This window comes from Syngnathoides biaculeatus, chromosome 13 (assembly GCF_019802595.1).
Source record: "Syngnathoides biaculeatus isolate LvHL_M chromosome 13, ASM1980259v1, whole genome shotgun sequence".
Classification (NCBI taxonomy): domain Eukaryota; kingdom Metazoa; phylum Chordata; class Actinopteri; order Syngnathiformes; family Syngnathidae; genus Syngnathoides; species Syngnathoides biaculeatus.
The window spans coordinates 26317162-26339647 of NC_084652.1; the positions used below are offsets into that span (position 1 = coordinate 26317162).

A 22486-nucleotide genomic window follows, 5' to 3' on the forward strand; every position below is an offset into this window, starting at 1 on the left:
GGTGGTGGAACCCCAAAATACAGGGAGTCATACAAGGAAAGAGATTACCAAAGAAGTGTGACACTGAGAGGACTGAGGAGAGGCGAAAGGAGTACATTGAGATCCGACGTAGGGCAAAGGTAGAGGTGGCAAAGGCTAAACAGAGGCATATGATGACATGTACACCAAGTTGGACACGAAAGAAGGAGAAAAGGATCTCTACAGGTTGGCCAGACAGAGGGACAGAGATGGGAAGGATGTGCAGCAGTTAAGGGTGATTAAGGATAGAGATGGAAATGTGTTGACTTGTGCCAGTAGTGTGCTAGATGGAGAGAATACTTCGAGAAGTTAATGAATGAAGAAAATCTGAACATGTCCAAACCACCGAAGTCTGCTCTCTCGAACCTTGTCTCCAAAACATCCAACTTTGGCTGTCCCTCTAATGAGCTCATTCCTAATCCTATCCAACCTGCTCACTCAGAGCAAGAACCTCAACATCTTCATTTCTGCTTCCTCCAGTTCTGCTTCCTGTTGTTTCTTCAGTGCCACCGTCTCTAATACGTACATCATGGCCAGCCTCACCACTGTTTTGTAAACTTTGCCCTTCATCCTAGCAGAGACTCTTCTGTCACATTACACACTAGACACCTTCCGCCAGCTGCTCCAACCTGCTTGGACCCGTTTCTTCATACAACACTCACCATTGCTCTGGATTGTTGACCCTAAATATTTGAAGTTGTCTACCCGTGCTATCTCTTCTCTCTGTAGCCTCACTCTTCCCCTCCACCCCTCTCATCCATGCACATATTCTGTTTTACTTCAGCTAATCTTTGTTCCTCTCCTTTCCAGTGCATGTCGCCATCTTTCTAATTGTTCCTCTGCCTGCTCCCAGCTTTCACTGCATATCACAATATTATATGCAAACATCATGGTCCAAGGGGATTCCAGTCTAATCTCGTCTGTCAGCCTATCCATTACTACTGCAAACAGGAAGGGCTCAGAGCTAATCCCTGATGCAGTCCCACCTCCACCTTAAATTCTTCTGTCACACCTAAGGCAAACCTCACCATTGTTCCGCTGCCCTCATACATGTCCTGTACTATTCTAACATATTTCTCTGCCACACTAGACTTACGAATGCAGTACCACAGTTCCTCTCTTGGTACTCTGTCATAGGCTTTCTCTAGATTCACAAAGACACAATGTAGCTCCTTCTGACCTTTTCCACTTGCATCCTCAAGGCAAATAATGCACCTGTGGTACTCTTTCTAGGCATGAAACCATACTGTTGCTCGCAGATACTTACTTCTGTCCTGAGTCTAGCCTCCACTACTCTTTCCCATTGTGTGGCTCATCAACTTTATTCCTCTATAATTCCCACAGCTCTGAACATCGCCTTTGTTCTTAAAAATGGGAACTAGAACACTTTTCCTCCATTCTTCAGGCATCTTTTCGCTCGCTAGTATTCTGTTGAATAAGTTGGTCAAAAACACCACAGCCATCTCTCCAAATCTCTTCCATACTTCCACTGGTATGTCATCAGGACCAACTGCCTTTCTATTTTTCATCCTTTGTAGTGCCTTTCTAACTTCCCCCTTACTCATCATTGTCACTTCTTGGCCCTTTACACTTGAGTGTCACTGCCCTTCACTATCTCTACTTGGCTAAGAGACCATGATGTGTTTCATGTGTGGTTTTATTGCTGCGGAAGGTTTCTCTTTTTTCCCCTCGATTGACCAAGCAACTGCACGCTTCCCTTTTTTCTTTTTTTGTTTTTGGTCACGATCGCCCGCACTAAACACCGAGACTGTGCAACGCGGTCTATGCATAAATGCCATGGGGCCGCAAGCCACTCCCCAACTCCAGTACTAAGGGCAGTTGGCAATGGTCTACAGTCACTTCCCCAATCAGGATTCAGCACAAGGTGTGCGGTTTCCCTTTGCTTATCAGGATACAGAATACAATATGCATTCATACACATAAGAACAAAAAAAAGTCATATGCATAAACAAAAGTTACACATGAACACACAAAAAAAAAAATAGCAAGGCAGTGTAAAGTGAAACGTGTTGTAGTGAGGGAGCATTGTATACCATTTATAGCACGCACCTTAGTTTTGACCAAAATGTGGGCAGTCCAACGACTGTTGAAAATCATCAGGAAAAAAAGATGAAAACGTTTTGGGGTAAAATTCTTTCAGCAGTCAATGTTTTTTAGTCCAGAACTATGTAATAGATGACAACATTCACTGGATTAAAATATTCTTTAACTATAAGACAGTTACATAGAGCACTGATTCTCTTTTAGTGAGTCAGGACGAAAAAGTGGATAGCAGACCCATGATGAATGAATTCCAGAAAGGTATTGATAAAATTATAGGGGCTCCTCGGGTCATAAAGGTACAGACATATGAGGCTTTTCGATCGCGAAGCAGTTTTGGTCGATTGTGTGACGGCATGCCCCCACCCCCCAAAAAAGACACCAAACGCAAATAAAAATGAGTTCTCGCAAGCTGGCCCACTATTTACAGTCTCTCTTTTGCTTTCTCCACGGCAGTCAGTGATGTCTGCGTGCCCCCCACCCCCACGTCCGTCGGTAGATCGCGAGAGGCTGGCTGCTTGAAAAGTAGATCTTGGGGTAAAAAAAAGAGTCTGGGCACCCCTAGACTAAACTCTGCTCAATTAACTACTTTAATTCGCAGGACAGGACAACATGGTCCCATTTGTTTTTAATATATGACCTACAAGTGCATTTTCATTATCATACAAATATTTTCCATAATTATGAATTGAATACAGAGAGTTTAGTGATAAAATGTGATAAATTCCAAAACCAAGATAAACAAAGTGGATCCGAGGTTGGACTCTCCTTTCATTTGTAAAATTTAAATAAATAAATAAAACATACAACCAATAGTTCTTCACCATGTTGGAGGTACTGAGCTCCGCAAGTTTCATATGTGCGTTCACAAAATCCAATTAGAAAAAAATCTGGTTATATTATTTTCTTGTCTGTGACGATTTAAAAGCAAAAGAGAACATTTACTAAACCTGCCAATCCATTGACTCCGATGAGTCCTGCAGAGCTGGCAATGCTGACCAGATGGCCATGATTATTTGCGATCATGGCAGGTAGGAAGGCCTTATAGGTCTATTCGGGGAGATACACACACAAACACATACCGCAGAATATCATTTCAACATCCAATTTATTTTGCGACAGGGCAACATTGTCCAAGTAAACCACTGGCCAAAGCAAACAGAAAGATTGAGACAACCAAACATAATATACAAGGTGTCCCATAAGTCTACACACATAGGAGACATTGTACATTCCAAACATATATGGTTCCAACATGTATCTTTTTACATTTCAGATAACCCAAAGAATGCGTTTGAATAAAGGGCAACTAATTGAATTTATCCTGATAGCCGGTTCAACAATCACATGGTTGCAAGTGCATTTAAACAACAAAAAAATTTGATGAGTAACACACACAACACTATGGCAAAACTTATTGTTCAAAAAAAACGTTTTTTTTTAATCCAGCAAGATGTGGTTTAAGATGTACAGTCATCATATTATAGAAGCAAGAGAGCATATTATATAAATAAATACTTTTTCAAGAATTTTCATTTTTCCTATGTAGGGAGACTTCTGGGGCACCATGTATAACCATTCTGAATTTACAATGTGAATGTCAAGTGAAATTCGAGACTGACCCAGAAGTGTGCCATTGTGTTGACCTCCATTGTCTTTTCAATTAGGGCATCAGGAGTGTCCATAAACTTTTTTCCAGTGACAATGCCAGCATTATTAACTAAAATGCTGACATCACCCACCTCCCGCTTTACCTGTAGGTGGGTGGGTGATGAAAATTAGTAAATCTTGCATTTTGCAGATGAAAATCTAATCTCTCTTATCCCAATAGGAACCAATAATAAGGGTAATGTCACACCAATTTCTGACAATTAAATAAGTTATTTTCTAAATTTGCCTGATTTCAAATAGTACTAAGACACATTTAGGGCATTATATTTCTTGGTGACTATTTCTCTTGAGTTGTTGAAAATCCATGAGAAAAATTGTTAACCTACAATATAATGGAATTGAAGGCAACAAGATAGCCATTATTTGTTTTAATTAACACACAAACATTGTACTGTTCACAAGCTATTTTGGAACAACTTGAAAGAATAGAGTAAAATTGTATCCTTTGAATTTTGAAAGACTTTAAACCTAGTATTAAAAAAAAAAGGGTATATCAAGATCCTTACCTGGTCAGCTACTCTGTAAACATCATTTTTGTCACTACAGTCACAAAGATAGTAGTGAACTCGAATGGCTCCATTCTCCTTAGCCAATGTTGCAGTTTCCTTCATGCCTTCCTGGTTTATGTCCCACATTACCACAATAGTTTTCAGAGTTGCAAACTGTTGTGCCATAAGACGGCCAATTCCACTGCCCGCCCCTGTGATTAGAACTATCTCACCAGATATGTTCTTCCTCTTCTTGGCTATGAAGCAGTGAATGAAGGATTCCAGATTGTACCAGATGGATAAAAGGATGACTTGTATGGTTTCCAGAAAAAAATTCATTGTTAGCTTTTGAAGTTTTCAGAGCTATAAAAATATTCCTACAATGAGAAGAATGAGGAAAAATAACTTGCAGATTCACACAATGTTAAAATTTGTTTGCGTATTTGGTTTTGAAGGCATTTCACATAACATCATCAGCAGTGCAGTTTTAGCATGAATAGCAAGATTCCCGTTCTCCAAGCACTTCATCCAGCACTTTTGGAGTCTGACCAAGGTGTTCCCAGGCCTGCCAAGAGACATAGTCTCTCCACGTGTCCCGGGTCATTCCCGGGGTCTCCTTCCGGTGGGATGTGCCACGAAAACATCACCAGGTAGGCAACTGGGAGTTATCCGGATCGGATGCCCCAGACACCTCATCTGGCTCCTCTCAATGTGGTAGAGCAGCGGCTCAACATTGAGCCTCCCGGGTAACCAAGCTTCTCAACTTCTCTCTAAGGGAGAGCCCAGACACACTGTGGAGGAAACTTATTTCAGCCACTTGTATCCAGGATCTTGTTCTTTCGGTCATGACCCACAGTCGTGAACATATGTGAGAGTAGTAGATCGACTGGTAAATTGAGAGCACTGCCTTTCGACATACCTCCCTCTTTACCACAACGGACTGATACAGAGTCTGCATCACTGCAGACGCTGCACCGATAAGTATGTTGATCTCCCGCTCCATTCTTCCATCCCTTGTGAGCAAGACCCCTAAATACTTGAACTCCTCCACAATGGGGAGGTTCTCATCCCCCACCCTGAGAGGGCAACCCACCCTTTTCCCACTGAGGACCATGGTTTCAGATTTGGAGCTTCTGAGTCTCATCAGACCTGCTTCACATTTGGCTCCGAACTGATCCAGTGAGCGTTGGAGATCACGACTTGATAAAGTCAACAGAACCACATCATCCGCAATGAGCAGAGATGAACATGTTGAGGCCACCAAACCAGACACCCTCTACGCTTCGGCCACGCCGAGAAATTTTGACCATAAAAGTGATGAACAAAATCAGTGACAAAGGGCAGTCTTGGCAGAGTCTACTTCTCACCAGAAACGAGTCCGACTTCTTGCCGGAAATGCAGACCAAACTCTGACACTGGACATACTGTACAAGGACCGAACAGCCCGTATCAAGGGGTTCGGTACCCGGTACTCCCAAAGAACCCCCCACAGAACTCCCCGAAGGACACAGTTGAAAGCCTTTTCCAAGTTCACAAAACACAGTCTGATTGGGCAAATACCCATGGACCCTCAAGGATGTTGCCGATGGTGTAGAGCTGGTCCACTGTTGCATAGCCAGGAGATAAACAATATTGCTTCTCCTGAATCTGAGATTTGACTTCCGACGGACCCTCATCTCCAGCACCACTGAATAGACCTTACCAGGGAGGCTGAGGAGTGTGATCCCCTTGTAGTTGGAACACACCCTCTGGTCCCCCTTCTTATAAAGGGGGACCATTACCCCAGTCTGCCAATCCAGAAGCACTGTTCCCGATGTCCAACCGGTGTTGCAGAGGCGTATCAACCAAGAAAGCCCCACAACATCCAGAGCTTTTCGGAACTCGGGCGAATTTCATCCTCCCCCTGGTCCCTGCCACCAAGGAGTTTATTTTAACCAACCCCAGAGATAGGTGAGCCCACCCCAGAGAACCTAGACTGTGCTTCCTCATGGGAAGGCGTGTTGGTGTAATTGAGGAGGTCTTTGAAGTATTCTCCCCACCTACTCGCAACGTCTCGTGTTGAGGTTAGCAGTGCCCCATCCTCACATTACACAGTATTGACGATGCACTGCATCCCCTCCTGAGACACCGGACGGTGGACCAGAATTTCTTCAAACCTGTCTTTAGGTCATTAGCCATGGCCTAACCGAATTCCTCCCACACCCAAGTTTCTGCCTCAAAGACCTCTTAAGCTGCATTCCACTTGGCCAGCCAGTACCTATTCGGTGCTTTGGCGGTCCGACAGGCCCAAAATACCCAATGAGGCTCCTTATCCGCCTTGACAGCATCCCTGACCGTTGGTGTCTGCCAACGTGTTCATGGGTTGCCGCCACGAGAGGCACCAACCACCTTATGGCCACAGCTCTGGTCAGCCGCTTCAGCAATGGAGGCACAGTGCATTGTTCACTCGGACTCAATATTTCACACCTTCCCCCAGAATATGAGCAAAGTTCTTTCGGAGGTGGGAGTCAAAATTCCGTCTCACAGGGGAGCCTGCCAGCTTTTCCCGGTACACCTTCACAATAAATTTGGGCCTGCCACATCAGACAGGCATCTTCTCACACCATCAGGGACAACTCACCACAAGGTGATGATCAGCTGACAGCCCTCTTTTCACCCAAGTGTACAAGACATGCGGTCACAAGTCCAATGACACGACCACAAAGTTCATTATCGAACTACAACCTAGGGTGTCTTGGTGCCAAGGTGCACGTGGGCACCCTTATGCCTGAACATGGTGTTAGTTATGGACAATCCGTGATGAGCACAAAAGTTCATTAACAGAACACCCCTCGGGTTCTGATCGGCGGGGGTGGAGTTGGGATGGGGGGTTGGGGGGCGTTCTTCCCAATCATGTCCTTCCAGGTCTCACTGTCATTACCCACGTTGGCATTGAAGTCCCCCAGCAGAATGAGGGCTCTCCAGCACTCCCTCTCAGGAGTCCAAAACACGTGAGAACTACGAACTTTGACTGGTGCATAGGCACAAACAATAATCAGGACCAGTCTCCCCACTTGAAGGCGGAGAGAGGCTACCCTCTCAATCACCACAGTGAACCCAAACTTACAAGCCCCGAGCCAGGGGAGAATAAGTATACCCACAATTGCTTGGCGCCTCTCACTGTGGGGATTTCCTGAGTGGAAGAGAGTCCAACCCCTCTTGAGAGGATTTGTACCAGAGCCCAAGTAGTGCATAGAGGCAAGTCCGACTATATCTAGTTGAAACTTCTCGACATCATGCACCTGCCAGAGAGGTGACATTTCATGTCCTTAGAGCTAGTTTCTGTAGCCAGGGATCGGATTGCCAAGGTCCCTGCCTACGGCTACCACCCATCTTACATTGCACTCGACCCCTCTGGCGGCTCTCACAGGTGGTGAGCCTATGGGAAGCATGGCAAGCAAAGGCATAGAAGGTGTCCAGTTTGGTGGCCTTCGCATATTTTAAATGATCAAATACCACAAAACAGTTCTAACTGAATTCATTTCATGCAGTTTCTCAATAATGCAGACATCAGAAAATCTTGACCAGTCGTAAGTAGTGGACTCCCATTGCCAACTACTACAGCAATCAATTAGAAAAGGTGTTTTTTAGTGACTTTTGGTGATTATTTTTGATGAATAATTTGAACACTTTTTCACTACACTGAAGGGTATCTCAAATTTTCACAGTAAGTAGTGGACTATGATTGCCATCGACTTTCGCAATTAGAGTGAGTAAAGGTGTTACTAATTTTTTTTTTATTTTTTTTTATACTTAACTGAATAGTTTTACCAAAATCCAAGATATACACTAAGTTTGCGCAGTAGTTAAAAAATGTGGCCTCTCACTGTCATCTCCTAGAGAAATCAGAATGTGAAGGGGAAATCAAGTTATTTTTACTGAATATGTTTGACAATTAGCTGCACACATTATCTCTACAATGCAAGATAAAGTGGTGCCTTGGTTCTCGAACACAACCTGTTCCAGAAGGCTGGTTGAAAATCAAAACATTCAAAAACCAAAGCACGTTTTGCCATTACAATGAATGGAAAATGAAATAATACGTTCCCAGCCTAAAAAGTTTTAGACATAGTAGAAATACATGTATAGTTTAAATACTTTATATAATTAAATCATTTTATATATTTTTTTTATTTTTGCTTAAAATGTATGCTTTAGCCTAGTAGAGTGTGCTCGGCGGGGAGTCCATTGCCGTATCCGTAGCGACTCTGCCCCCAGCCATGTAGACCTTTTTTTTTCATAAACAAAAGAGCAAAATAACTTTCAACAAGCAATAATGGGGAGGAAAAAAAAAAGTTTTTTATTTGCACAGAAAGTACGTAATGTGAAAAAAATAACTTGCAACTAGAAGTAGGGTAATGGAACAAAAGAAAAAAAGCCATTTAATACAACAGTTTCAGATGTCTTCAGTGGGTGTGCCTCGCCCCTTTTTCACGATGAACGAATCTAACATTTGTTTCTGCAGTCTTTAAACCACTTTTCTGAAGTGGCTCATAAAAACATTAAAAATTTGCAGTGCTCTGCAACATTCAGCTTTATTCGGGTGATGAAGTTCTTCAAAATTATGGATGTCGTTCCATTTAGCGCAAATAGCTTTAATATCGGCACTTGAGACATCCTTCCTGCCTTAAGCCTCATCAGACATCTCTTCCCTTCCTCGCCAACACTATCCCCAGCTAACTGCTGCTTGTTCACGAAAATAAGACGTTGTTGTTATTATTCACAATGTACAATTTCACGTGAAATAGTACCCAAATCAATGTTTTGCCCTGACCGAAGCCGAATTACCATGTGAAAGGGGTCTGTGCGCAGTCTCGTTTTTATTTGTGGCAAAATCCAGTTGCAAGTTTTTTTTTTTTTTTGAGAGTTTCGGAAATTTCCCACGACACAATACACCTGACATATAGTCGAAAATACAGGTGTAATACAGGGTACAACCGTATGAGAACTAAACGTCAAGCAAATATCACACATCCGGCCAACATTATATCGGTCTACGAAACTAGTGTTTGGAAAGCGGGGATGATAAAACGGAGCGATGCGTTTACCAGTTAGCATGAGACAAACTGCATTAATAGGACTAATCTCATTCAATACTGCAATAGAAATCCGTCTAAATTATACGAACATCCCTTCCCAGCTACATTTGTTCCCCCGTACTGCTGGAAAGGTGCATTGCATCTAAAAAAAAAAAAAAAAAAACAATTCAACTACAGAGTGTCGACACATCGAAGTAAGTTAACATACCGTGGTGGTTTGTACTGCAGTTAGAGGCGAGTGACGGAGAACGTCAAGTCGGATTCGTTGACCTCCGGACTGTTAAACATTGATGTTGCCTCAAGGTGCGTAAACGCAAATTGAGGATGTTACGTCAGTGCAGTACAGAGAGTTCATCTGTGAGGCGCCAGATAGGCTATGTGACATGTTATTGCCTTTATCAAAAGCCATTCATCAATCTATTATCTGAGCCGCGTCATGTGAGCGCTGGAGCCCATCCCAGCAATCTTCGGGCAGGAGGCGGGGAACCCCCTGAACTGGTTGCCAGCCGATTGACATAGAAACAAACAACTATTCGCACTCACAATCATACCTAAGGCAGTCACTAATAAATCTTAGTCCACTATTCATAACAAACATGCTGTTTACTATTTTGGGTGTTTTCTTATTTCAAAACAACTCATGTTGCGGGAAGATAAGTCTCACAATGTTCTGCCAGAGCTGGTAAAGTGTAGCTCTCCCTATCTCTCCTGTGTTGTCAGTCTAGTGATAAGATAGGAAGCTGCTAATCATTTGTGTGTGTGTGTGTGTGGTTGGGAGGGAGGTCATCCTAAACATTTATGACAAATTACAGATTATTCTTCAACTTTGAATTCCCTTGCATTGACCGTCTGCCCATAAATGTCAAATCAAAAGATCTGTTAATTGCCATCTTCAATACACATCTGTAGTTACACATTTGGTGTAACCAACTCCCAAGAATAAAAAAATGCACAGTGCCCTAGACACACACACATTCATATATACATACATACATACATACGTATGTATACATACATGTATACATTTTCTTTGCCGCTTATCCTCACAAGGGTCGCGGGGGGTGCTGGAGCCTATCCAAGCTGTCAATGAGCAAGAGGCAGGGTATACCCTGAACTGGTTGCCAGGCAATCGCAGGGCACATTGAGACAAACAGCCACACTCACAATCACACCTCGGGGCAATTTAGAGTGTCCAATTAATGTTGCATGTTTTTGGGATGTGGGAGGAAACCAGAGTGGCTGGATAAAAGCCACACTGGCACGGGGAGAACATGCAAACTTTCACACTTCATCTGCTCTGACCCTTTTCACAGAACATACACCGACCTCTGGAATCACTGTGTAGTGGCAAATGTCCCGTGTTGTCAGAATAGACATCCTGCAGTGGACGAGTGACTGTGTTCTGACATCTTCTCTTCAGTGGTGATGGTGAGAGGGAAGAAGTTTGTCCAACCTCCACTGTTTTCCTAACATTCAGGAAACAGTGAACAACCTGGAGTCTGAATGTTTTCAGAGGCACTTGCTTCTCTTCCATCAGGCTGGAGTCTCTCTTTTACATCAGCCGTGTATTTGAGACAGATGGGGGGAGGGTGTATCCGAAGAGTGCCCAGTCCTACCGTTTTGATTTTGCAGAAGTCTATAGAGGTGGACCAGACAATACCCTCTGAAGATCTGAAGTCAAATGCTCCTCGCCCTTTCTTGTTCAGCTCATTGTCCGCCATCAAGGGAGCTCCACAGTACAATTTTCACAAGCTGTGTCGATGAATTTTATGCCAAAACTTGATTCCAGATCCTTGAGCAGGCTGTAGCTGATGAAGTTGTCGCAAAAGGCGACAGACAATCTTGGCGCTGAATGGTCTTGCAGAGGGTTCACACTACTTTGGCTCACAGCAGAAGCTTCTCTTCACCCTCACTTAGCGACATTGAAGAACGTGGAGGCTACTTGGTAGAGTAGCAGGTCATGAATGATTCCAGAGGTACTGGCCCAACTGGAGATCTTGAAGCCAAAACGATGAGGTCTGTTTTGGATAAACTGACGCAGATTTCTGGTCTCCCTTTCCTTCTTCTCCATTAGATTGAATAGTGCGACAATCATGTCAATGAGTCAATTTTGCTAGTTTTGCATATTATTCAACAAAGTCCATCATTTCTTTGTCTGCGGAAAAGTAAAGGTCAGTGCTTATTTATCAATGGCAGTCTGGTTACACAAGACATTAGATTCAGTGAAACTCGGGATATGAATACTAAAGCTACTTTGTGCCTCCAAGTTTACCAATTGACTGACTTCACCAAGCAGAGAATGTTTGCAGATGCATGAAACGTGTCCTAATACGGCCATCGCATAGTGTGTTTTTATTTTTTAAATGTTGCTTCCCTTTATTTTTTTTTTCTTCAGCAAGTTAAATGACTATGCTCAGTAGGCACCCATAAGCATCCATATGGCAGAAGAAAAATCCCAACCTTTGAAAAAAAAAAGAACCAGAATATTTCTGGTTTTTGTAAGTGAGGGGTGGTTTTTGAAAAAGATGCATCTTTGCATTAAAGGTCATGATCCATCCATCCATCCATCCATCCATTCATCCATCCATCCATCCATCCATCCATCCATCCATCCATCCATCCATCCATCCATCTATCCATCCATCCAATGCTATGGGGGCACAAGCCAGTGCAATCTGTAGGCCAGTCCCAAGCCCGAATAAATGCAGAGGGTTGTCAGGAAGGGCATCTGGCATAACACCGTGCCAAACAAATATTAGGGTTCATCTAAAGAATACCACACTGGATCGGTCGCGGGTTAATAACACCTGGCCCTCGCATCGTTAACCTGCAGAGTGTCGATATAAATTCAGCTACTGCGGGTCGAAGACAAAGAAGACGAAGAAACCAGATTCGTCGGCAGAACAAGAAGAGGAATGCACAGAGCCTACAAATGAGTGTAGGGACTGCATGTTGGGACTATGACAAGAAAAGCTCAGGAATTGGTAGACATGATTAGGAGAAAGGTTGATATATTGGACATCCAAGAGAGCAGGTAGAAAGGTAGTCAGGCTAGAGGTTTAGGAGCAGGGTTTAAATTATTCTACCACGGAGTAGATTGGAAGAGAAATGGAGTTGGGGTTATTTTAAAGGAAGAGTTGGCTAAGAATGTCTTGGAGGTGGAAAGAGTATCAGATCAAGTGATGAGACTAAAATTTGAAATTGAGGGTGTTATGTATAATGTGGTTAGCGGCTATGCCCCACAGGTAGGATGTGACCTAGTGTTGAAAGAAAAATTCTGGAAGGAACGAAATGAAGTAGTTCTGAGCATCGCAGACAGCGAAAGAGTTGTGATTGGTGCAGATTGTAATGGACATATTGGTAAAGGTAGTAAGGCTAGAGGTTTAAGAGCAGGGTTTAAATTATTTTACCATGGAGTAGGTGGGAAGAGAAATGAAGTACGGGTTATTTTAAAGGAAGAGCTGGCTAAGAATATCTTGGAAGTGATAGGAGTATCAGATCGGGTGATGAGGCTGAAATTTGAAATTGAGGGTTGAAAGAGAAATTCTGTAAGGAACGAGATAAAGTAGTTCTGAGCATCCAAGACAGAGAGAGAGTTGTGGTTTGTGTAGATTGTGATGGACATGTTGGTGAAGGAAACACGGGTGACGAAGTGATGTATATGGCATCCAGGAAAGGAACTTTGAGGGACAGGTGGTGGTGGACTTTGCAAAATGGATGAAAATGGCAGTAGTGAACACTTTTTTCCAGAAGAGGCAGGAACATGGGGTGACCTATGCACACAAGTGGATTACATCTGGATTTGTCCAGACGATGTAATCTGAAGTAGGATACTGACTATAAGGTAGTGGTAGGGGAGAGTGTAGGTCGACTGCACAGGATGGTGGTGTGCAGGATGACTCTGGTGGTGAGAAGGACGACTAAGAAGACAAAGGTAGAGCAGAGAACCATGTGGTGGAAGCTGAGAAAGGAAGAACGTTGTGCAGCCTTTTGGAAAGAGGTGAGACAGGCTCTCAATGGAAAGGAGGAGCTCCAGAAGACTTGTACAGCTAGGATGATCAGAGAGACAGGCAGGAGAGTACTGGTGTGGATTCTGGTTGGAAAAGGGAGAAGGAGGCTTGGTGGAACCCCAAAATACAGGAAGTCATACAAGGAAAGAGATGAGAAAAGAACTGAAGAGTTTGTTTTCAAAACGAGACATGGGCATTTTTTTCAGATTTACGAAACTCGTGCCAAAATTATCCAGCTCCGAATGGATAATTTTGGCGCGAGTTTCGTAAATCTGAAAAAAATGCCTATGTCTCGTTTTGAAAACAAACTCTTCAACTATTGGGGCACTGAGAGGACTGAGAAGAGGCATAAGGAATACATTGAGTTGTACATGTACACCAGGTTGGAGATGAAAGAAGGAGAAAAGGATCTCTAAAAGTTGGCATGACAGAGGCATAGAGATGGGAAGGATGTGCAGCAGGTAAGGGTGATTAAGGATAGAGACGGAAATGTGTTGACTGGTGCCAGTAGTGTACTAAATAGATGGAAAGAATACTTTGAGAAGTTGATGAATGAAGAAAATGAGAGAGAAGGAAGAGTAAAAGAGGCAAGTGTGAAGGACCAGGAAGTGGGAACAATTAGCAAGGGGGAAGTTAGAAAGGTACTAGAGGATGAAAAATTGAAAAGCAGTTGGTCCTGATGACATACCAGTGGAGGTATGGAAGCAATTTGGAGAGGTGGCTGTGGAGTTTATGACCAACTTATTCAACAGAATAATCGCGGGTGAGAGGATGCCTGAAGAATGGGGGAAAAGAATGCTAGTAGACAAGTACAGAGAAGGTCAGAAGAGCTACATTGTGTCTTTGTGGATACTTGGGATCGCAACCGGTTACAAATAACCGGTTATAACCGGTTTTCGTTTTTTTTAAATTTCCAATCATTTGTTCCGGTTCCGGTACTCCACATTGCGCTATTTTTTCAACATCATTTCCACTTTTTTCAAGTTTCGCTGTTAGAGTAAAGTTGGACTCAAAAGAACATTCAGTTAAATCAAAGAAACATCAAACATGGCATTGAGGAAACGCTCGGTATACTTTCACTACCTTTCTCAAAGTCTGAAAGAAGAATGTCAACATTAAAACATTTTTACAAAAAAATAACAAAAATTTAACTTACACGAGTGCATTGTTGAAAGCCACATTCAACAAGCTTGTTTGTCATTATTGTATACAAACTACCCCATTACCGCGGAGCAAATTAACGATCAATGATGTAGCGCCGGAGAAAAGGAGTCGGAGGCGGAGTGTCGGACACAGGAACAGAACTTGTTTTATTGGCAGACATCAAAACACTACTCGCATTACGGGGGGAACTCTGTGAAGTCGTCACTTCAGAAGAGCAACAATAAAAACAGTCCGTGCGGAACCCCGCACCCCAACTCGAGGTCCCGCGGGTGAATTATGTAAACACCATGATGGTACCGGTTTTAAAACCGGTTAATCGTTTTTTTTGCTACAGCTGTTCGGTCAAAACCGGTTATGAAAGTAAGCGTTTTTTTGCGATCGCTAGTGGATACCATAAGAGTACCACAGATGCATTATTTGCCTTGATGATGCTAATGGAAAAGTGGAGAAGGTGAGGAGGTCTTTGTGGATCTAGAGAAAACTTATGACAGAGTAACAGGAAAGGAACTGTGGTACTACATGTCTAAGTCTGGTGTAGTGGAGAAATATGTTAGAATAGTACAGGGCATGTATGAGGACAGCAAAACAGTGATGAGGCATGCCGTAGGTATAACAGATGAATTTAATGGAGGTGCGACTGTGACAGGGATCAGCTCTGAGCCCCTTCCTGTTTACTGTGGTAATGGATAGGCAGAGAGATGAGGTTAGACTGGAATCCACTTGGACCATGATATACGCAGATGACCTTATGATCTGCAGTGGAAACAGGGAGCAGGTGGAGGAACAATTACAAAGATGGAGGCATGCACTTGAAAGGAGAGGAATGAAGATTAGCCAAAGTAAAACAGAATATATGCGTGAATGAGAAAGGTGGAGGGGGAAGAGTGAGGCTCCAGGGAGAAGAGATAGCGAGGGTGGAGGACTTCATATATTTAGGGTCAACAATCCAGAGCAATGGTGAGTGTAGTAAGGAAGTGAAGAAACGGGTCCAAGCAGGTTGGAACAGCTGGCGAAAGGTGCCTGGTGTGTTATGTGACATAAGAGTCTCTTTTCAGATGAAGGGCAGAGTTTATAAAACAGTGGTGAGGCCAGCCATGACGTACAGATTAGAGACTGTGGCACTGAACAGACAACAGGAAGCAGAGCTTGAGGTGGCTGAAATGAAGATTTTGAGGTTCTCGCGAGGAGTGAGCAGGTTGTATAGGATTAAAAATAAGATCATTAGAGGTACAGCCAAAGTTGGATGTTTTGGAAACAAGATTCGAGAAAGCAGACGTCGATGTTGGACACATCCAGAGACAAGAGTGTGAGTGTATTGGTAGAAGGCTGCTGAGGATGGTGTTGCCAAGCAAAAGAGTGAGGAAGATCAACAAGAAGGTTGATGGATGTTGTGAGGGAAGACATGAGGGCAGTGGGTGTTCGAGAGGAAGATGCAGGAGATAGGCTTTGATGAAAAAAGATGACATGCTGTGGTGACCCTTAACGGGACAAGCAGAAAGAAAAATAATAACAACGGAAGCGCTTAAGTGCGCGAAGCCTTTGGTAAAATCAGTTAAAAAGTGGACCAACTAGGCAAAATTAGAACTTCAAAGCTGCTTTTACTGCACAGACTGAAGTGTCTTTGAAACTTCAGCGCGCAGCCTCCTTGAATTCATAGGTAGAGTTACCATGTATGTCAGTTTCTGTGAGGAGGTGTGTGTCCCAACAAAAACCTTTCACTTTAAATAACAACAAGGCGTGGTTTACAGCCAGACTTAAACAACTCCACAAAGCTAAAGAGGTTGCATATCGTTGTGGGGATAGGGCCCTCTACAATCGCACGAGAAACCAGTTGATGAAAAAAATGAACACTGCAAAGAGGCATTATGCAGCAAAACTGGTAAAACATCTTGGCGCTAATGACTCCAAGTCAGTCTGGCACGGATTACAATCGCTCACAAATTACAAGCAAATTACAAATTATAACCTCAATAGCTTTTACTGCAGATTCAAAATAGACACTTCCACACCACGCATCCACCAAGCCACGACACCTTCCACTCCACCATTTAACATCCATGAAAGGGACGTCAGACACATATTCAAACGACAAAAGATTTGAAGATTTGAAATTGACACTTTCACTTCACATACCCAGCAAGTCGCACAAATTGTCACATCACTGTCCACTTCAACATCTTCAATTCCACCGTTTTACATCCATGAACAGGAAGTAAGGCAGATCTTCAAACAACCAGAACTTGGGTCCCCATCCTGCCACAAAATCTGCAGATCAACTTGCTCCTGTGTTCACAAAGATCTTCAACAGGTCTCTAGAATTGTGTGAATTACCAATATGCCACAAATGCTCCACCATAAAACCCGTCCCCAAAAACGCAGCAGTCTCAGGTCTTAATTACTACAGGCCTGTTTCCTTGACATCTGTGCTGATGAAGCCCTTTGAACGCCTCATGCTGGACCACCTCAAGAGGGTCACAGGTCCCGAGCTGGACCTACCGCAGTTTGCCTATCGAGCAAACAGGTCTGTGGATGATGCCATTAACATGAGTCTGGACTTAATCTTTGAACACCTCGATTGTGATGGAACCTATGCGAGGATCCTGTTTGAGGGCTTCAGCTCTGCATTAAAAATCATCATCCCTGAACTGCTCTCATCCAAACATCTCCAGGTCAGTGTGTTCCCTGCGATCTCCAAGTGGCTATACAACTTCCTGATGCCAGGACACAGCAGGTGAGGCTGGGCTACACCACGTCATCCACGCACACTATCAGTACCAGGGTTCCCAAAGGTTGTCCGCTCCCCTCTGCTCTTCTCACTTTACACAAACGACTCCACCTCAAAGCATCCAACTGTCAAACTACTGAAGTTCACAAATGACACCACAGTCATCGGCCTCATCAAAGATGGCAACGAGTCCGCGTATCAACAGGAAGTGGCAAGACTGGATCTTTGGTGTGGGCAACACAATCTGGCGTTGAACACTCTAAAGACTGTAGAGATGATTGTCCTTCACCACAACTGCTTCTGATGCTGTCCAACTGTCTTGTGTCAAGGCCTTCAAGTTCTTGGGATTTACAGTCTCAGAGGACCTAAGGTGTGAGACGAACATCAACTCCATCCTCCAAAAAAAAAGAAGCCCACCAAAGAATGTACTTCTTGCGGCTTCTGACGAAGCACAGTCTGTCACAAGCAGTCATTCAATCAGTACTGTGTACCGCCATCAAAGTCTGGTTTGGGGCTGCCACAAAAAAGGGACAAACTTCAACAGACAATCAAAACCGCTGAAAGGCTGTCGGCACCACCCTTCCCACCTTTGAAGACTTGCACGCAAATCAAACTAGGTCCAGAGTGGGCAGGATCCTTTCAGACCCTCCACATCCTGGCCACCAGCTCTTCCAGCTCCTGTCAGGTAACCACTACCGATCAATGCACATCAAAACTAGTAGGCATTCGAACATGTTTTTTTTTTCCCTCTGGCAATTAAGTCATTAAGTTCTTAATCAGCAACACTAGTATTTTCTGCTTTGTGCTATTGTTGGGACAACGCTCACATTCTGCTGGCCCAATCTGTAATGATATTAATAAAATATTTTGTAGACTATTGCACAATTCGTCACTTTAAACTGCTCCCTTTGCACAATTGTCATTACACTCGTCGATAACGGGAACCGCGAATGGGTAAAGGAACTCTGTGCATCAATACCACAATATGGGGTGTTGACACGTTCTCATCTCTTACCTATTCTAAGTGAAGAAAACTGCATTTTGCCCATCTGTGACTCTTATAGTTCCTATAAACAAAAATGTCTCTTGTTCTTTGTTCTGAATGTCATACCAGGGCAGCACCGACTGCCAGAGAAAAATTCCTTGTGTTTTTACACACTTGGCCAATAAAGCTGATTCTGACAAACAATATGCATCAACAAAGCAGAAATACTATAGTGCTAAGGCCATTATGGTGGACAAGACAGGGGTGTCGTTTAGTCTAAACATTTTAGTTCAAGACCGTCTTAAACCTAGAACTCCCAGTACTGTAATCCCTCCATCCATTTTCCATACCACTTATCCTCACTTGTGTGTGCTGACATATCTTAGCTAACTCTGTAGATAAAGAACTATTCACACTCACATTCAATTCTACAGACAATTTACAGTCTTAAATCAACCTGCCATGTATGTTTTGGGGATTTGGGAGGAAACACATGCAGGTACAGCGAGAACATGCAAACTCCACACAGGTGAGGCTGGTTTTGAATCAGGTTCTCAGAACTGTGACGCGATGTGCTAGTGTAACAAGCGTCGAGCTAACGCGGCTAGCGAGGCTGTGTTTGGAGTTCAAGGAAGAAAAAGGGACGAGGACCTTGAGGACGCCGGACAGAGGAAAAACCACCTTCACCTTTCTTCACTCTTGCCTTGGGAAGCACTGCAGTGACGTTGGGGTTTGAATTTTGTTTGCTTGCCGGCTATATTCACATTTGTTTGGGCCCTTAGGATGTGAGCATTGTGTACCTGTTAAATTGACTTTGTTTATTTGACTGTTGTGTATACATGTTTGATTTTTCCATCCTTTATTTTGTTATTAAATGTTCACAGTTTTGTTACATAACCAGGTTTATTATTTGACTATCTGCAAGACAGTTAAAATAGTGGTGAGTTTGTTTGCTAGCTTGATTATTTAAATTAGGATAATATTAACTCATAAGGGTAAATATTATTTCAGAGACTTTTGATGGAGAGTTAAATGCACAAGTAAAGAGTAAAATTGTAATAGACATTTAGAGTAATTAACATTGAGAGTTCATTTATTAGTTTCGTACTTTGGAGTAAGAAAAGAACTCGGGTGGCTACCTCGTCGAAGTATTTTATACTAGAGAGGCGCTACACAAGCCAAATTTATACTGTGGGACCCTATGTAATATCCAATCACTGATGAATAATGCGAGAGTACAATATAGCTCTGTATAGCATATCAAACACAAACATATGGATACCAAAGCAACACAACAGAAGATCCAGATTTGCAGATTTCTTTATTCAACAAAAGGACACTGACGTGAAAAAAATCCCAATGAGTAATATAAATTGACGTGACAGAAGTTCAACATTAAATCCTTCTCACAAATAGGTACTAAATAAAGAAGGTGAATGAAGAGGCTCAGGACAAAAGCACTAAAAGTCACTAAGAAAACTAACCTATACAAAGGAGAAGAATAAGAAAGTCCTGAGAGGCAAACAGGGACATGGATGACACTATAGAGCTTTAGCTGCACTATCACAGTACCCAAAAAACATAACAAAGCCTTATATTCACTCAAATACTAACATATTCATCAGAATCAGCTTTAATGTCCAAGTATGTAACAACACACAAGGAATTTGTCTCCGGCAGTCGGTGCCGTCCTGGTATGATATTCATGTTGAGTACTGAGAAGATAACACAAACTAACAAGAACAAAGAGCAATCAATATTCAATAAATAGGGAACTATTTCTTATAGAGTCGCAGTTGTGCAAAGATTGAGAGTCTTCTAGCCTTTTGACCAGAGTGTGTCAACCTCCCACATTATGTTAAGCTTGTACAGAGTGCCCTTACAAGTTCATGGTTCACCCTTGTAGACCAGTGCATGACAATTTTGCAAAGGGTGCAGTTTAAAGTGACATATCATCATATAGTCTACAGTATATACTGTATTACTTATACGAGTACTGATTGGACCACCAGGATATAAGGGTGTGTCCCAACAATGGTGCAAAGCAGAAAATAATAGTTTCGCTGATCAAGAATTTAATGACTTAATTGCAAGGGAGAAAAAAACTGTTTGAATGCTATTTTTTTTTTTTATTATTGATCGACTGCACCTACCCAACAGAAGGAGCTGGAAGAGTTGGTGGCCAGGATTTAGAGGGTCCGAAAGGATCCTGCCTGCTCTGTCCCGAGTTCGAATGGCATGAACGTTTTCAAGGGTGGGTAGGGTTGTGTTGACAATCAATTCAGTGGTTTTGATTGTCTGTTGCAGTTTGAGTTGGTCCTGTTTTGTGGCAGCCCTATAGGAATATTTGTGAATATAATTATCATACACCTCCTTCTTTTCCTTTCGGCTTGTCCCGTGAGGGGTTGCCAGAGCGTGTCATCTTTTTCCATCTTAGCCTATCTTCTTCATCTTCCTCTCTAACCCCAACTGCCATCATGTCTTCCCTCACCACATCCATAAACCTTCTTTTTGGTCTTCCTCTCGCTCTTTTGCCTGGCAGCTCCATCCTCAGCACCCTTCCACCAATATATTCACTCTCTCGCCTCTGAACATGTCCAATCCATCGAAATCTGCTCTCTCGAATCTTATCTCCAAAACATCCGACTTTGGCTGTCCCTCTAATGAGCTCATTTCTAATTCTATCCAACCTGCTCACTCTGAGCGAGAACCTCAACATCTTCATTTCTGCTACCTCCAGTTCTGCTTCCTGTTGTTTCTGCAGTGCCACCGTCTCTAATCCGTAGATCATGACCGGCCTCACCACTGTTTTGTAAACTTTGCCCTTCGTCCTAGCAGAGACTCTTCTGTCACATAACACACCAGACACCTTCCGCCAGCTGTTCCAACCTGCTTGGACCCGATTCTTAACTTCCTTACCACACTCACCATTGCTCTGGATCGTTGACTGTAAATATTTGAAGTCCTCCACCCTCGCTATCTCTTCTCCCAGTAGCCTCACTCTTCCCCCTCCACCTCTCTCATTCATGCACATATATTCTGTTTTACTTCAGCTAATCTTCATTCCTCTCCTTTCCAGTGCATGTCTCCATCTTTCTAATTGTTCCTCTGCATGCTCCCCGCTTTCAGGGCATATCACAATATCATCTGCGAACATCATGGTCCAAGGGGATTCCAGTCTAATCTCATCTGTCAGCCTATCCATTACCACTGCAAACAGGAAGGGGCTCAGAGCTGATCCCTGGTGCAGTCCCACCTCCACCTTAAATTCTTCTGTCACACCTAAGGCACACCTCACCATTGTTCTGCTGTCATCATACATGTCCTGTACTATTTTAACATACTTCTCTGCCACACCAGACTTCCGCATGCAGTACCACAGTTCCTCTCTTGGTACTCTGTCATTGGCTTTCTCTAGATCCACAAAGACACAATGTAGCTCCTTCTGACCTTCTCTGGACATTTGCACTAGCATCCTCAAGGCAAATAATGCACCTGTGGTACTCTTTCTACGCATGAAACCATACTGTTGCTCGCAGATACTTAATTCTGTCCTGAGTCTAGCCTCCACTACTCTTTCCCATTGTGTGGCTCATCAACTTTATTCCTCTATAATTCCCACAGCTCTGAACATCGCCTTTGTTCTTAAAAATGGGAACTAGAACACTTTTCCTCCATTCTTCAGGCATCTTTTCGCCCGCTAGTATTCTGTTGAATAAGTTGGTCAAAAACTCCACAGCCATCTCTCCAAATTGCTTCCATACCTCCACCGGTATGTCATCAGAACCAACTGCCTTTCCATTTTTCATCCTTTGTAGTGCCTTTCAGACTTCCCCTTTACTAATCATTGCCACTTTCTGGTCCTTCACACTTGCCTCTTCAACTCTTCCTTCTCTCTCATTTTCTTCATTCATCAACTTCTCAAAGTATACTTTCCATCTATTTAGTACACTACTGGCACCAGTCAACACATTTCCGTCTCTATCCTTAATCACCCTTACCTGCTGCACATCCTTCCCATCTCTATGCCTCTATCTGGCCAACCTGTATAGATCCTTTTCTCCTTCTTTCGTGTCCAACCTGGTCTCCATATCTTCATATGCCTCTTGTTTAGCCTTTGCCACCTCTACCTTTGCCCTCCGTCGGATCTCGATGTACTCCTTTCGCCTCTCCTCAGTCCTCTCAATGTCACACTTCTTTGGTAATCTCTTTCCTTGTATGACTCCCTGTATTTTGGGGTTCCACCACCAAGTCTCCTTCTCCCCTTTCCTACCAGAAGACACACC

At 43.2% G+C, this 22486-nt stretch overlaps 1 protein-coding gene across 4 annotated transcripts in view; it reads right to left on the reverse strand.

The window, feature by feature from the left end:
* The window catches only part of sdr16c5a (short chain dehydrogenase/reductase family 16C, member 5a), a 65214-nt gene extending 55328 nt beyond the window's left edge, over positions 1-9886 (reverse strand). Inside the window, exons 1-4 of one of the 4 annotated variants that reach the window (XM_061838812.1) lie at positions 9525-9886; positions 4257-4615; positions 3702-3833; positions 3030-3129 (exon numbers count right to left, since the gene is read on the reverse strand). In XM_061838812.1, coding sequence (XP_061694796.1) covers positions 3030-3129; positions 3702-3833; positions 4257-4577 — 553 coding nt within the window. In that variant the 5' untranslated portion in view covers positions 4578-4615; positions 9525-9886. Of the gene's footprint in view, positions 1-3029; positions 3130-3701; positions 3834-4256; positions 4616-9524 lie in introns of those variants that run through there. The other 3 variants (XM_061838809.1, XM_061838813.1, XM_061838810.1) reach the window with 3 other exon arrangements.
* Positions 9887-22486: the final 12600 nt, after the last annotated feature.